Source organism: Sebastes fasciatus, chromosome 17, assembly GCF_043250625.1.
Source record: "Sebastes fasciatus isolate fSebFas1 chromosome 17, fSebFas1.pri, whole genome shotgun sequence".
Lineage (NCBI taxonomy): Eukaryota > Metazoa > Chordata > Actinopteri > Perciformes > Sebastidae > Sebastes > Sebastes fasciatus.
In genome coordinates, this window is record NC_133811.1 from 24,928,997 (window position 1) to 24,946,361 (window position 17,365).

General features: G+C 43.4%; 1 protein-coding gene across 5 annotated transcripts in view; it reads right to left on the minus strand.

Moving 5' to 3' along the window:
- The window catches only part of epha10 (EPH receptor A10), a 187,061-nt gene extending 170,469 nt beyond the window's left edge, over positions 1–16,592 (minus strand). For 3 of the 5 annotated variants that reach the window (XR_012590760.1, XM_074614597.1, XM_074614596.1), the window contains exon 1: positions 16,217–16,584. Coding sequence is in view for 4 of the 5 variants with exons in the window: in XM_074614597.1 (XP_074470698.1) it covers positions 16,217–16,295 (79 nt within the window). In the remaining variant the exon portion in view is untranslated. Of the gene's footprint in view, positions 1–16,216 lie in introns of all 5 variants that reach the window. The other 2 variants (XM_074614598.1, XM_074614600.1) reach the window with 2 other exon arrangements.
- Positions 16,593–17,365: the final 773 nt, after the last annotated feature.

Genomic DNA, 17,365 nt, shown 5'->3' on the forward strand with positions numbered 1-17,365 from the left:
ATTCAAGTGCAAAAACTGGGATGTTTCAGGCTGAACAGCAAGTACAATAACAAGAACACCACGCAACCACACGACAGAAAATAGGGGAAAATTGCCTGCATCACTATCGCCCTCATAATAACCCTCGGTAACCCCATTAAAATCAATTCATCCATGGAAGGTGTACCCAACACACGCACGCCCACGCATACACAGAAACCGAGCTGAGACACACCACCACACACAGCAAACGTGTTAAATGTGAGGGCAAACCAATTACTGCACATAAACCAATTCTTGCTAAAACACTCACACACACACACAGACAGACACACACGCCATCATACACTCCTCAGCAGAGCTGTAACAACCATAGCTAGCGTTTAGCTACAGGAGATACTGGAGAAACCGTGTAATCATTTCAGAGCTTAAGCTGCAGAGGAAAATAAAAACTTTTCAATATTTTATATAAATTTCTTTATTATTGCATGTCATATTTCCACTATGACATGTGCTTATGGTGTTAATGTATGCGTGTGTGTATGTGTATATACTTCTGAGGTACAGCAAAACATGACATCGTAAATGACGCAATGTTTGTCAGTAGAATGTACATACTACATAATGGCCAAACCAATATTAATGCAGGTCTGCTTGCATGAATTACAGGAGAGATGGGGAGTAGGAAACGTTCATATTATTGACGTTTAAATTACATTCATGTAATTGCCTCCCCGTCTGGTCAAAGGGAAAAAAAGGACAGATACAGAAAGAAAGAGAAAAGCAAGCTGGGAAAAAAAGAGAGAGAAAGGAAGAGAGCTGACTAATTCAATTAAATTTAACATTGAATTCAACAGTCAGTGCCCGTTCGCGGCATGGCTTTTCGGAATGCGTGCCGGGCTGGTTCCTTGGCCCCCGGAAGTGCTGCTCAAAGCTTTGTCGAGAACCGCTCATCATTCGTTGACTCTAGAGAAGTGAAGAAGAGTTCGATTGCAACGTTTGAATATCTTTACTTTGCACGGCAGCGGAATTCTGGCGATGTCATGAGATCACGCAAGAACCAATCAGCATCCTGTGAGGAGTTACCGGCAGTTGCGGACGTGGTTTAGGTCTGTTTGTGACGCAATATGGGTTAGGGCAACTGTTGGTTCTAAACAACGATGGCGGCTCCTGAAGAGGTTAGTGCAGATGCTGCTATAGCATCAGTTAAATCACAACTGGAGAGTATTTCTTCATTGAAAGAAGAACAAAGAACGGCACTGAAGGCTTTTCTCGATGGAAAAGATGTTTTTGCTCTTCTCCCAACTGGTTTTGGCAAGAGTTTGATTGACAGATGGTTCATCCAATCACCTGCCAAGTATTTTTTTAACAGTTTCCAATGACGGCTTCTCTATAACATAGTATCTGGTGGGTTGGGTTAAGTCTATCCAGCGTCCAGCAGCAAAAGTGAACTGCAGTCAATGAGCCGCGGCCTGAAGAGGCCCGTTGCAGACGGCACGACATGTTCAACTCATCCGCAGATCGCTGATGCCCCGCCCCCAGACTATTTTGCAGACTCGCTGCATTGTAGACCTGAACATCATGACCTCTAAGTCACACATGCAGAGGAGGGGGGGTTCCCATCCTAAAACCTCAAATCAGATCAGAGAATGCCCCAGTTAGAGAGGGGTGCTTTAGGGCGCTAGAGTGCCAGAATGTGGATTAGTCTTCCGGCTGAGGCACAATTTGTACTTTGCAACAGTTGGTGAAGATTTATTTTTTGTTTTTGCTTGTGCGGCGCTCTTTTGATGGCTGTTGCTGCTACAACTTGATTTGCATATTTTCTTAGCAAATAAAGCCTCTGAGGTCTTACTGTAGTTCTGGTTCTGGCACCTGTGATGCAAAACAAGCAGGATTCACTTGCTCTGCTGAATCTCTATATTGCCTGAGGAATGGTATTTTCCTCCTTTGATATAGCAGTGAGTGAAAATGATTGATGCTTTAGAGATGATTATGCGTCGTGTAGGTTCAGAGAGTTCAGTGAGTGTTAACCTATTGTACACACACACTCACACACTGTTGACAATCACTAGCTGCTCTTCAAAATGACTGATTAATCAAATGCCATGCTCTTTGATTGGCTGGCTGGCTGACAGACAAGAAGACCAAACGGCAACGAGCATCTGGCTAACTTGATTAGGAGTTTTCTGATTGACTTCTGGCTGCCTGACTTAGGGGCTTCCTGGCTAGCTACTAGCTTAGTGGTCGCTCGGTTGCCAAGATTACCTGACTAAATGGCTGGTTGTCCAGCCAGCTGGTTAACCGACTAGCTGATTGGCTGGTTGGCGCACTGATTGGCTGGCAGACTAATTGACTTGCAAACAGGAAGGCAGCATTTATAGCCGAGAGGAAGCCGAGAAACAACGGGAGCACGCTCCACCCAACGATCCTGCACTGATGACACTGATTGCAATCACGACCAGGCACACAAAGAAACAAATACAAACCCCTACACACACACACACAGACATATGTTCAGAAATTTACATATGGACGCCATAATAACATGCAAAACAAGTAGCCAAGAGTGCAAACACACAGGAACGGCGTGTACAGCATGCACATATCGAAGCAAACAAGTAGCACACATTGGATTAAACAGTTCCAATAAGCGATGTTATCACTAAATCAAAAGAGCCGAAGTGAAGAGGCTACTTGTGAAGAAAGTTAAACATCATGCCAAAGAGACACGTTTATTATATAAATATATTTGACTTGGTCTTTGCTGCTTTGTTTGTTTTCTAGACTGCTTTCTGCCTTCAGAGATGCTAAAAACATCAGTACCTTGTGGAGTTGCTGACCGTTACAGAGCAATGTTCTGTTTGTCTCGCTCATGTGGACGCACATGCACTCGCAAATGTTTTATGAGGAATAAAATGCACATGGCTCATGTGTTTTACACGAATGCGCTGCAGCGAGAAACTGAGCGTAAACACAACTTTAGTTTGTTGACGAGGAAGAAAACTCCACAGAGTACAGTTAGAGAACATACAGAGTACGCACTTAGTCAAATATTACCAATATCTGCCTCTTCTCTCCATCTCATCTCTGCTCTCCCTCCCACACATCTCTCTGTCTTCTGAGGACGTTTCTGCTTTTCAGAGGTCTGCAACCTGACCTAAGAGGTGTTCTGAATTTAAAATATTGGCTTTGTGCTTCGGGCCGGGTTAGAACTGTTGAGTGAAACTGGCCAGGTCAGGTTTTTTGCCAAAATTTCAAGCCAGTGCAGCGGTCTGCTGCTTTCCTCACCACCTCTGCACACTCTTAAACGGCCAGTGTGTAGCATTTAGGGGGCTCTGTTAGCAGAAAGGGAATGTAATATTCATAACTATGTTTTCATTAGTGTAAAATCACCTGAAATTAAGAATGTGCTTTCGTTAGCTAAGAATGAGCCCTTCATATCTACACAGGGAGCGGGTCGTCTTCACAGAGTCCGCCATGTTTCTACAGTAGCCCAGAACGGACAAACCAAACACTGGCTCTAGAGAGAACCTTCATGTTACCTGAAGGCCACCGTATTTCACCCACACACTTGTGAAACTGTGGTAGCGTGCAAAATTGTGGTACTGCCAGCCAACCACTTCCACACAGTGAGGCATACAATCGGTACTTGGTATCGGCCGATACACAAAACTCGGGTATCGTGATCGGTACTGAAAAAAATCAGATCGGTGCATCCCTAGTTACCACGGTTTTGCACTTGGCAGCTCCCGTTACCGCAGTCTTAGAAAGGGAGGAGTGAGCAGGGGGGTACTCAGTTGCAACCACACCACCAAATCCTACACACTGTCCCTTTAATTAATCTTTCTTACCACATCAGTTTGTCTTTCTCTGTCTTTTTTTTCCTACCCAACAGCCCCTTCCCCCCGTAATCTATCTATGCTTCATTTCCTCTTTCCCTCCCTCATTCGGACCTAGAGTAAACTGAGCAGATTATTCCCGCCCCACCACTTAGCCTATTACAGCCTGCTCCTCTCTCACTTCTCGCACTTCTGATAAACTGAGCAGAGCGGGTCCCATGCTGCTATGTTAACTTCCCTTGCCACCCGCCACATTACATCCTCTGCCACCTACAAAGCACTCTCACTCCCGCCCCTCGCCTTCTGACAAACTGAGAAGAGCAGGTCCCATGCTGGCGTGTTAACCTGCCTCACCCACTCACCCCATTAGATCCTTTGCCATCGACGCCGCTCGCACACGCACTCTCCTGCCCTCAGCCCAGTCACTAACACCCTTTCATTATGGATAGTCTTCTCCGCGGGGGGCTATCGCTTCAAAGACACCCTGCTTTACTCTTCCGTGTGTGTGTGGAGAGGGTGCAGATGACGGGGGTGCGGTGAAGTGTACGGGAGAGAAGAATGGGTGTAGGGAAGGAGGGGGGGGGGGGGTCGTAAAAGTGACTGAGCCGGAGACGCGCGATTTATGTATTTATTCATCACCAAGGAAGCTGCGTATTAAAAGGTCGGGCAATTTTCCAGGTCACTGACCAAACCCACACGGTGAGGAAGCGAGGGGATGAAGAGGACAGGAGAGGAGAGACAACAGAGATAAAGAGAGAGTGGCTACGATGGCAAGCTGGTAAAGGCATACTGGCAGTTGGACACACATCGCCGCCTTCACACCTCACCTGTGTGTGTGGTTGTGTGTGTGTGTGTGTGTGTGTGTGTGTGTGTGTGTGTGTGTGTGCATACGCACAGTCGGCCTAAGCACCCCTGTACGCGCGCACACATGCTGTTTGTTTGTGCACGAGAAGAAAAAGTGAGTGCGTCTGCGGTTTGTGTATGCGTCCGCGTCCGTCTGCACGCCGGCTGTGGTTAATGAGTTTGAAAGGTCAAACGCCTCTCAGAAAGATTAATGGGGTTTCCTAGGCACGGGGGTAATGGTTTACGAGGCCCAGCCGGACACATTTCCAACATGACGGTCATTACCACCGCGGAGCAGAGACGGGAGGAGGGATCACAAGCGAAGACAAGGACAACACAAAGCTGCTAGGCAGCAGGCATTGAGAAGAGAACAATGTGTGTCTGTCCACCTGATGTACGTGCGTCAATCATTCTTGTGCATGCTTGATTATGTGTATACACTTTAGAGAACAGATTCCACTGTATATTTTATCTCTCAAATGAATTGCAGTTGGCAGATTATGGCTCTGAATAAATTTTAGCTACAACCTATTTTCTTTTACTACAAATCTATAGCGTTGACAAACTGCAACACATAACAGAAAGCCATTTGCAAATGGCTTTGGAAAGCCATTTATCACAATATAATATAACATAATATAATATATATATGAAATATAACCTGAGGTTAAAGAATCCCTAATCTCCACAAATCCTTAACATGCATAAATATCTCATCCCCTTCATTTATTAAAACGACTGAGCGTGGTCATCCTGCCTGCTGTGATCAAGACCAGTTTTATCTCATTTGTTAAAAATGTCTCCTGCAGGCTGCTCTCTGTGCATGTCAGAGACTGTATACCAGAGGTGGACGTAGTCACCAATTGGTTTGGGGTCTGCCGTTTTGAAGCCTCGAGTTCGGCATTTTGGCCGTTGCCATCTTGGTTTGTTGTAACCAGAAGTGAAACAAGAGGGTGGAGCTAAGTACAGCCAATACTGAAAAAGAAATTTAGGCAACCAAAATGTTACAATTAACTTTCATAAACTGAAAACACACTGTGAAAGGGTTAAAGTTGTACAACGAAAACACGGACAACTCCCAAACCGGACGAGCATCCCCTGCTTTATAGTCTATCCTACTCTACATGGGACCATAATTTACTAAATGAACATCATGTTGTATTAAAGAAGACTTGTGATTGAGACTATAAACTCATGTTTACAATGTTTACTGAGGTAATAAATCAAGTGAGAAGTTTTAGTATTTTCTCATCGACTTCTATACAATCAGACTTCTTTTTGCAACCAGCGTAGTCGCCCCCTGCTGGCTGTTAGAAAGAATGCAGGTTTAAGGCACTCAGTTTTCAGACACGGAGGTAGCCCACTGGGATTTACTGACAAAGTAGCTTGTTAAAGGGGAAAGCTGCCAATGTTAAAAATCAAAGTCGTTTTACAGGCGAGTACACAGTTGTGGCTCCAGAGGGGGCTGCACAAAATCTGATAAATTATCAAAATGATGTCACTCAAGGCTACATTAGCCGCTACTAGCATAACACACACAAATCTCTGTCCAAACTGTTGGCAGTTAGAGTTGCATCATGGGTAATGTAGGTGGCGGGTTTGGACAAGAAAGAAGAATAAAAAATATGATAATGAAATAAAAAAAGATGATGTCTGATTCGGCATCGATTTTGATTCCTTTTTAAACTGTCCATCGTGAATCTGACGATGTTAAAGAGTGTAATGCTAAATTCCTGGAGCACTCCTGTAATGTGATGCTGCTTGGCAGCCAACGCACAACTTTCAGATGTCGACAGGTTTCAAGCCAGCACCTGAATGCAACACACATACAAGGAGCAGCTCTCTGTTTTTCTTTGAGTCTGAGTGTGTTAACAAGTGCAGCGGCTTGATTCCAGAGTAAAGTAAGTAATTGCCAAAGTTGTCACTCGGCTTCCATTAGAGAAAGACTCAATATCTTTATGACTGGTGTGTTTCTGGACAGTGGTGAGTGCATGCAATTGTGCCTGAGTACGTGTGAAGAGCTGTTCTTCATATCTTATATAATGCATCTTTGGAAAATGCCTTAGCAGTATGCATAGAAAAGAATTAAACTTTCATTAGCAGTCTCTACTGTTTCTATATTAGATGGGGCTGGAGATGGTAGAGAGACACGTGAAAGGGATTAGAAAAGCATGATGTAGCATTTAACCATGTGCAAATAAAGTAATGTGCGATCTTTTTCCTCCTCCTCTCCAGTTCTCCTAACATGTGTCGTCAGCTCAGACATGGCAGAAGAGGACCGGCGGACATGAAAAGCACATTAAGAGGCGGCGTTCACAGGTCGGACGGCCTCAGCCAGAGCCAGCGAGGCGGACACTGACGCAGCAGAGCAAAGATGAAGAGGGGACGCTAATGGTAGAGGGATGGACTGAGATCAGCTTTAGAGGTGTGCAGGGTCTCCGAGTATGCCACGTGTGTGTGTGTTTGACAGTATGAGAGCGAGACTGTTGGGAGCATGTGCATGAATAGATGTGGTATCTTGAGTGTGTTTTGCCACTTTGGTACAAGGACACATGAAAAAGACTGCGCCTCATGTTTTAATAACCTGAGAAGCCATATGTTACATAACTGGATCTGGACTACTGGACAACATTGCCTCAGCTGCAGCCAATCCAAAAGGTTCATGTGCAATGACCTTGTGCCCAAAACGGCATTTCTCCCAGACTGTGGTAAACATACCGAATTGTGGAAATGAGACTGTCCTCGCAGGAAAAACAATAGCATCAGTCTTCAGCAAATGCCCCAAAATGAGATATAGGTTTACGTTAAAGGTGCAATGTGTAATGCCTGGCCACATGTTCCTAACAAATAGGGGACAGCATTTCACCTCTACTACTTACAATCTAAATTTAGAGTCAAAATTCATCCAGGGCAGACTGGATACTACAGTGACTCACTATCGCCTCTCGAGGTACAAAGTGGTATTACAAGACATGACGGGCCGGGGCTAGCTGGTTAGCATGCTCATTTCAGTAGATATCTCTGCGACACAATACATAGATGTCTTTAACATAACGTCAACACTGTAACCTCTTCACATTCTGTTGATAAAGTAAGCTCATTTTTTTAATGTTTTAAACTAAAATTATAGCCAGATCTTACGCATTGCACCTTTGAAGTGAAAAGGTCTTCCAGCGGCAATAGTACGACAAGAATTTGTTTGCAATTACAAAAAGGTGTTTCCACTTCACCAGAATTCAGGATTCACACTTTGCTTTACCAAAAGACAAAGCCTGTTATTCTTTAAAGAAGCACGGGTAACTAAAATTGTGTGTGTGTTAGTCTTTTTGTACATTCCAGGACCTCCATGACAGTGTGATGGGACTGCCTAAACCAGGCTCAATTGAAGCTGATGGTCTATAAGCCAACATCTGAAAGGGAGGGCAACACATTTAACCTCTTGTAGAGCACTGCCTTTATACACACACACACAAAGGTTACATTTCCTTTCCCAGCATTTTCCGCACAAAATCCTCAAAGCCGGTTCGTGATTCAAAAGAAACTGAAGCGTCAGAGCGTGCCTGGTCAAAACTGCACAACGGCGAGGCAAATTTGAGTCCACTTTGGAGTCACGTAGGGTCATTCAGTACTTGAAATTTGCAATAACATATCCAGGATCAGGTGAACAAAGAAGTAAGAAAAACTGGCAAAATGAAGAGGGATGAGGAGAGCTGCATTTTCCAAACAGAGCCTTAAAAAGGTACTGAGAGTTTCCAGGTGTTTATCAGATTGCCAGTGTATTTGGCCAGTAGCTCTTGTACATCCTACGAGCTTGAAGGACCGCTTGCCTCAAAAAGTCTATCCTCATGAATTTGTTTTTCAAACTTAAGTCTAAATGAGTGGGAGATTCTGTTTTCACCATCGGAAAAACAAGGAAATGAAATGCAGGGAGTGTGAGGGTGGTAGGCCGACCGAGCTCCGCCGAGTTGTCAGTTCAATCCCCAACGTGCCCACCCACATCAAGCCTCGCATTAATGCAGTTAGTGTTTACTCTCGATGCAAAACACCCTGAGCAGAAATTTCTGCCAAGAGCACAGCTCCAGCTCCGCACAAATACACACCAATGACTTTATCAACTTCAGACACCTCAGGACTGAGAAGCTTGCCAACAAAAACTCCTCTAATCCATTAGCATCCCAACAAAAGCAGCAAAGATGAATAATGTGTTTGAGGCATCCGTGTAAAAATCAGGCAATAACATGTCTTAACTCCGGGATGCTGATGGTGTGGGTGGTGGGAGTAATGACATTTTTTTCCAGTAATATTTATTGGACTCTTTTTGCATATAACCTTTGAAGAACCTTTAGAGAGCAGGCCCTTGGGATGTTTACATAAGGCGCTGGCATGAAAGCACAAGTGCATTTGCTAAAGCAGCTCTGGTTGATGCCTCATTTTGGGCTTTTAGACTTCTTTCCTCTACTTTTCACAAATACCAACAAGTCCTTTAACCCATACGACCACATAGGTTGTTTGTTTCTTACCCTCTAATACGACCCAAAGGAGCGTTTCCTAAATTAGCGGCCCTACCGTTGGCGTTAGATCAACACGTCCAGTTTTAAACACATGGTTAACAAAACGGTCGCAGTTTGGTTAGGTTTAGGCAACAAAACTACTTGGTTAAGTTTAGGAAAAGATCATAGTTTGGGTTAAAACAAGTATGTTTGTTAGGTACATAACTAAACCTATGTAAATTAATAGGTTAAAATAACTCAACGTTGACTTTTGGATTGACACGAGATATGAACAGCGACTCCTGGGTCAAAGTCCTGTGTTTGTTTGACCCATCCGTCCACCCCGACCTCCTCCGTACGCGGACTTTGTCGCTCTTTATACAACCGTCACTTGACTTCCTCCTTTGCTCCCGACATAATTACTACGGCCACTAGAGGTTGCCGCCTCTAAACTACACGTAAATACCATAGACTGTATATAAAGATGGACGACATGACAGCTCCCCAAAAGTGAAGCAAAAACATCTCAATCGCCCCCTGGTGGCTGGCTGCAGTATAGCTCATAAATCCCGCCCTCTCCATGTTAGTGGATGGGACATGGGCCAAACTAAAAAGTCAAAGTACAGGTCAAATAATTTTTTCCCAAAGATGGTTTCTGTCATTTTAGGTAGTTCTTATCATACTGATGTATGTTCAAGTGTTCATTTTTCTGAGAAGTTTGGTTTTAATTAGTTATTTGATGCTATAAAAAAGGGGGTTGAGACGTCATGATTGCCATATACTGGATACCTAAATACCTTAAGTAACAGGGTAAAAGCTTGGTAAGCTGAACCATTAGACCAAACGACTAACAGAAAAAATAATTGGCAGATTAATTAATGATGAAAATAGCCGTGGCCCTAATTATATTGATTAATTGTGAGCGTGTACAGTGTGTTTAAAATCTCTAATAAGTAAACCCCACTTGACATAATGAACACGCTGGCAATCAACAACTGCAATTGTTTCCACTTTAGTGCTGAAACTAACAATTATTTCCATTATCCCTTAGTATTTGATTAATCAGTTAATTGTTTAATCTAGAAAATATATGAAGCTGCTCAAGGTGACTTCTCAAAAACCGAAAGATATTCAATTTACAACGATATAAAGCAGAAAAGAGCAGTAAATCTTCATATTTGAGAAGTGAATGTTTGACATTTTTAATTTAAAAATTATATTAATTTTGTGTTGTGAGCATTATCTTACTTTTTCAATGTTATTTCAATTCCTCTCTCTCTCACCCTGCCACTCTTGATTTGAGCCTACATATATTTTCGTCTTCCTCTTCTGCGCTGAATTGCTTTTGTTGCTGCGATCATTTAATTATCACCCGCACAAATTAATAACGCTTCATTCATTTTCATATAATTCACCAGAACAACAACAAGTTGGTTAGGACACTTTGAGCAGACTACAGCTTGTTTACACTGATTTAACTCTTCCACAAAGCGGCACATTGTAGGGATGCTCTTCAAAATAAATACAAAAAGGACAAAAGGTGTAGAAAATGTCTTCCATATTCTTAGATAGAAACATGGGATGCAAGCAAAATGTGCACAAGTACGTGAAGAACACATCCACGCAGACGGCAGCTGAAGATTTCAGTATAGACTCATCAATAAAATGACTATCCTAATGCGCAGTCCGTCCGCAGTTCTTTCATCAATCATAGGCAGCTGCATGGAGCCCCTTCCTCACTGTCCAATACGGCTGAAACACCTGCTAAACCAGCGCCTTTCCTCCCACATGTGCACACACACACAAAGACTGCTCTTTCTCCTTCTCTCCAACATCCCTCCCACCCTTTCCGATGGCTCATTCTTGCCGATCCAGCAGAATAGCCTCCGATGCTGTAGTAACGTCCTGAACAAAAGAAATCAGGTGACCCTATTGGGATCCAATAGACACGCATACACTCTCTCTAACACACAATTTATCTAATCAGCCTCATTCAATGTGTTCAGGCAGAGTGGGAGGTAAATATGGATCTGGCTGAGCTCCTGCATTGACTTGTTACAGGTACCCTTGGTCTGTTTGATTACATGTAACATACAAGTGGCTGTGGAACAAAGCGGTGGTGGCAGCTTACAATTCCCCCATCACCCGCTGTTCCCTCCCACATGCCTTTACTCCCCTCCAATTTCATTTCTGTCACTCCCTCATCCACCGTTCCTCGCTTTAATCCAGCCTCCCTCTTTCCTCCCCCCGTCGACCTGACACACCTCTTCTCCCTTTTTCTGCTTGTAATGCATAATTTTTTTTGGATGAAACTCCTCTCCCCCCCCGTCCCTCCCTACATTCATTCATCTCTCTACCCTTCCTCCCGTCTTCGCCCTCCTCTTGAAAATTGACAGCGTCCCCGAGGCCTCGACAAGAGAATGTCGCGGGCGCCACGCCTGCCAATCTTCGCAAATCACTCTGACCTTTCGTACTCGCGGAGGTCGCAGTCGTCCGATCCAACGCGCACAGGTCCAAGGCTGTCCTTTGCCAGCCGAAGATGGACCGGCGCATCGGGCCCGGCGGTGGCAGCGGAGCAGAAATGAGCCTGCATCAATCACACACAATTAGTCCCAATTGATGCCTGGGAGGGTGGAGTGCTGCTACTCTGCCAGTCTGGCAACTGCTGGTAAACCCAATATTAGTCAGATTGCTACTGCTAAGTACTAATTTCCAGTATTACTGATTCAGTAATCATATGATGTATGAGTGGAGTTTAATGATGAGCAGTCAATTTAATTATGTTGTGTTCGAGTTAACAGTGAACAGATATATCAAGGCTTTGGTTTTAAAATAGATGGCATATTACTGGAGTTATAGAAATAATAAGAACAGTAGGACAGATGAGTTAAACCTTTAAATTTCAATCTACAGATTAATCCTGCCTCACTTTAAAATGAAAAGCAAGACTCGGTCAAAACCGAGTATATGTCTGGACCGTGTATGGTCAGTCTGTGAATTTGTGGCTAAATTGTTATACAAATAGTCAGAGGTCATGTTAATAATGTTAAACCCAGCGCTGCATGTCCACCAGGTCTGGCGAGGACACTAGGGGACACCCTGCTCCACTCAACTGGCCGTTCCAGCGCTGACGTACCCGATAGTGGAATGCCGTTTCTAACAGGAAACAACATGGCGGACTGAGCCGGACGTGTCGCGCTGGATGGGCTCATTTGCATAACGGACTATTCTGGTCTTTTCATTTTGAAAGAGCAACTGCCAATAAAGAAACTCCAACGCTCGGCCGACCAATCGTGTGACTTCATCACTCACTCAGTATCAGACTTTTGCGTTTGTAGGGATGGTGCTCTGCGGTCCAGCCAAAAAAGGAATTTCAGGATTTTTGAAATTGCAGCAACTTACATGCCAGAATGATTTTGCACAACCCCAAATTAAGCCTAACTGTGGCTAAGACATGATTAAGGTTAGACAACCAAAACGCCTTGTGTTATGCTCACGGAAAGATTGCGGTGGCTAGAAAAAAAAAGAAAAGAAAAAAAAGCCAACATTACTTGTAGCTCTGAAGGGTCGGACCGAACACGACGCAGATTTTAGAGGTGGAGGCTTGCATACAATGTCGATGAAAAGACTCAAGCGGAAGCAAAATCCTCCTGGGCAGCGTTCATTGAGGTGAAGAAGCGACTGAGCGAGTTGAAAATGTTCCAGCTTGAACAAAAACATTTTTGTTCATACCAAGACCTTATTATTCTGCATCATAAACATGCAGAGATAGGAGGAAAAGGAAAGAAACCGGAGAAAAATAAAAGTTCTGAGGTCAGTTATATGCTGAAACGCACACAGCCACTCTTTACACACACATACACACACACACACACACACACACCGGGTCAATGGGTACGTTGAGACGGAATTAAAGCTGCAGTCTCCGGCGTAAAAGTTGCGTACCCTTCCACCAACCTAAAACTTTTACTTTTCGCTTTGCTACATAAAGGACTTCCTGCACTGCCACTGAAGATCGTCAGTGGAGTCCTTCACAGCGCCTTTAACCTTTAAGACGAGATAGACGCTGAAAGAAACCTAAAGGTACATTTATTTCTCAGGATTGAGCTGTGAGCGGCTGACTTGTAGGCTTGGAGGACCAATCACATTGTCAGTGTCAGATAGACATTCTGACATGTTTAACAGTACAGATACTGTGACTTTATCCCTAAACACAAAGCATCATGTCAGCTGTATATTTGAAATTACACATGACATGAGAGCAGCGGCTGCAGGTAAACAATGGGCTGAATACCTGCAGAGAACAGAGTGCCGTCAAGTCAACCCCGGCTATTCTGACACGACAAGGCATCAAACCAAACTACGGCCGCACACACAGGATGATCCCACAGGTTACGCCGAGACTCTCTCGCTCTCCATCACTATGCTGCTCCCCATCACTCTACCTCTATTGTTCTGTACCTAGCCCGTGCCCTCTCTCGCTCTCTCGGCTTGCTGCAGAATGGATGGATGCGGAGGGAGGGAGGGAGGGAGAGAGGGAGGAGAGGGGAAGTAAATGAGATCCCGATGAGATGCCAAGGTGTGTTAGCGGTGAGGCGTGGGGGAATGAGAAAAAGCGGCCTGAAGGGAGGGGGGAGTGGCTGGATTGACTGTGTGAGGTGCCGGCGTGGGATGGCGGGGAGATTCGGCCGTGCCTGTACGGAGCGGCCCCGGCTCGTATTAGTGTTTGCTAAGTCAGCTCGGGATGCGGGAGGCAGGTAGAGGGGAGGAGGAGGAGGAGAAGATGACATATGAGAGGAGGACAGTGGGAAGAACAAAAGAAAAACAGGAAGGTAGAAAGAATAACTACAACATAATAATGCCGTCTCATAGATGCAACACAGGAAAAACGCTGTTGGCACATGAAATAAGAGCAAAGGGACATTTAAAACTCTGATTAAAAGCTACTAAAAGGATTAAAACACAAACAAGGGCAGTCTGCAAAAAAGGAAATTTCATGAGTAGTGATCAAAGAGCCACAAAAATACTGTAATATAATATAAAAGGAGATTTTAAAAGAATCCCAAACGCAAGGGAAGACTTATGCACACACTTCCTTTGTTAAAACACAGCTCCCACGGCGTTCCGCGCCCTTACAGAACCCACTCAGACAGGCAGGTAAATTGCCTCATTTAATATGGATTTAATGGCAGAGAATTTAAAATAAAGAGGAGGAATTCTTCTCTCCAGTGTTTCTCTCTATCTCCCAAATCCGCAGGAACAGAAGAAGAATGGCTGCCAATACCAGCCTTCAGGAGCACATTGCTTTCACAGCAATTAATCGCTGTCACAACATCAATTAAACAAAAGCTAGCATCCAAAATCCGGCTACCCAGCATTCCAGGGAACCGAATCAATCTGGCAATGAATCCGCGCGTGTTGCATCTGAGAGTGTGTGCAAAATGAAAAGAGTGCAAAATGTGTGTGTGTGCGAGCGCTCATGTGCGAGTGAATCTGCATGCAAGGAATGTTACAGCTTGCAAAGTGTGTATGTTTCATGAGAAGGCTCGCGTGCAAGAGCGAGCGAGTGTGTGCATTTGATCCTTTGAGTTGCGTGTGGTGCATTAATGTGTGTCAATGATGTATGGCTGTGAAGTGTGCCAAATGTACTTTTCTGGAGTGCATATAGGTGACTGTATGTGTTTGGCTGATGATAAGTGTGTTGGCATGCACCTACATGCGTGTGTGTGTATCTAAAATCCACTCAGCTATACCTCGCCAATAAAAGCCCCCTCTTTAGAAAAGAGCCCGGGGGTCTGAAGCCATTATGTTCTTTTTCCACTCCACAATATCAGCACTGATTAGGAACACTTCCTCGGCTTCACCTGAGCCGGCCGGACAGAAACACACACACACACATTCAATTGGATCTGCTGTGCCTTAGTTTGATACAAGTTACACAGATTTACGGCTAACTTCCGAGTGCAGAAAGCATTTATCTGTGGCAATCAGCCAGTCTGCCACGGACCACGGCAGTAGCTCCCTCACTCTCTGACACACTTCAGTGCAGATGCACGGGGGGCAATTAAACAAGCCAGCAACCCAAATCACATCATCAGCATTTAATCTTGATAAAAAAAGCCTCTGGATCGTACACTGTCCTCCTGCAGTACTGCTTTGATAATGATACTTAATGGAAAGACAAAAGAAAGTAACTTGAGAGCTATAAAGCTGCTGTTTTATTAGAGAACTGAGCTGGAAAAACGGAGGAGAGTTGCATGCAGGGGGATTATAAAGCAGCGAGGCATCAGCCTCTAATGCGTCCTGTCGTCCGTGCCACAGCATCAGTGACTGGCGGAGTATGAAAAGACAAAGAAACCAGTTGCACAAAGAAAAAAGATGCCGTGACAAAAAGCACACCACACTTATTCAAATCGTTGTGACAACAGACCGGGGATTTTGTTTCTTATTATAAGGAGAACTGGTTGCCTGAAGGAAACTGACTTTTCCTTTGTGAATAAATCAGAAACTGGAGACTGGAGCAGACAGTGGTTCTACTGTGTGGCAACAGAGATGGGAGAATAATACTTGTCTTTAAGACTAAATCATCAAACAACTCCTTTAGTTCACACTGCTGGAGTGAATGCTGTAAATAATAATTTGTGCAGGTTTTTTGATAAGCTATGGTACAAAAGTGTCATATTTATGTAGTTTGTTTTACAAGCAAATTGAGTGACACAAATGTGACTAAATAAACAGTATTTGTGCAGTATGATTGGGTGATTTGTGAGGAAAATGCTTCGACTTCACTGAGCACAAATGCTTAAATCTGTCAGCTTTTTTTTTTAGACGCGTCTCTCCACAATCAGGCAAAAAGATTTTCTCTCCAACATGTGCAGGTTGTTTTTTAAAGACTGTCATTTAAAAAGACTGTTTTAACTCCTCTACTATTCGTGGCTTCATCAGTGGGAGAAAAAAAAAATGCACCTGCTTTTTATCACAGGACAAACAGCCAAACTATCTCCTCTATCTGTCTGTCGATCAACACACAGCCTGCTGCAGCACAACAACAATTAAATAACATACCTTCTTCTGCGTGACAGTCTTCTTCTATGTTCAGCATTAATATCCAAAGCACCGAAACCAGCGTTTTACGGAGATCCATGTTTTGTCTGTCCAGTTCCGCGGGGCTCTTGTCATCTCTCTCCAAGCCCTGCGCACCGCACTGCTCCGCACCGCACCGCACCGCAGCAGAGACGCACTGGACAGAGTGTGTTGTGGATGGAGCGAGCTGGAGCCGTCTGTCTGGGCAGATAGTGCGGGATGTCGGGAGCCACGCGGACCTATTTGATATCTCGGGGGGAGGGTTTTACCGGAGAGATTGACACCGGCAGGGAGCAATGAAGTGGGACGAGGAGAACGAGAGTACTGGAGGGTTCGACCTATTGGAGGAGCTGCAACCTGCTAGATATCCACCACCAGCCAGCCAGGTGTTTTCCACCCCCAAACCTCTCAAGCACATACAGTCACATGATATTGATCTTGCCCAGTTATGTTGGCTTTTTTTAAAGTCTTATTTATAAGTCTGTTTGTTTATTTTTTTATTTATTTTTTTATTTTTATTTCTTTCTTTCTTTCATTTATTTTTTCTCTCCATTTTTTTTATCCATATTTCATTTTATTTTATTTTTTTATGAGGAAAAGGAAGAAAATAAAAACAATTAAAAAATCTTGCCCAGTTATGTTGGCTTTTTTAAGTTTTCTTTCTTTATTTATTTATTTATTTATTTTTTTTAATTTCTTTAATTTATTTTTTCTTTCCATTCTTTTTTATCCATGTTTCATTTTATTGTATTTTCTGAGGAAAAGGAAGGAAATAAAAAAATCTTGCCCAGTTATGTTGGCTTTTTTTAAGTTTTCTTTATTTATTTATTTTTCTTTTTTTTTTTTTTTTTTTTTTTTTCTTTCTTTCATTTATTTTTTCACTCCATTTTTTATCCATATTTCATTTTATTTTATTTTGTAATGAGGAAAAGAAAGAAAATAATAAAATAAATAAATACATTTAAAAAAAAATAATAACAAAAAAAAAACTCTATAAAGTGGTATATAGGATGTATAGTGTAAAGTAAGTGTAAAGTGTTATATTCCTCAGTTCACAAAGTGCTGCACTTGTTTAATATATATTTCAATTAAGTGGTCCTTAATTGAAAATAACTTTCTGACGTTAGCTCA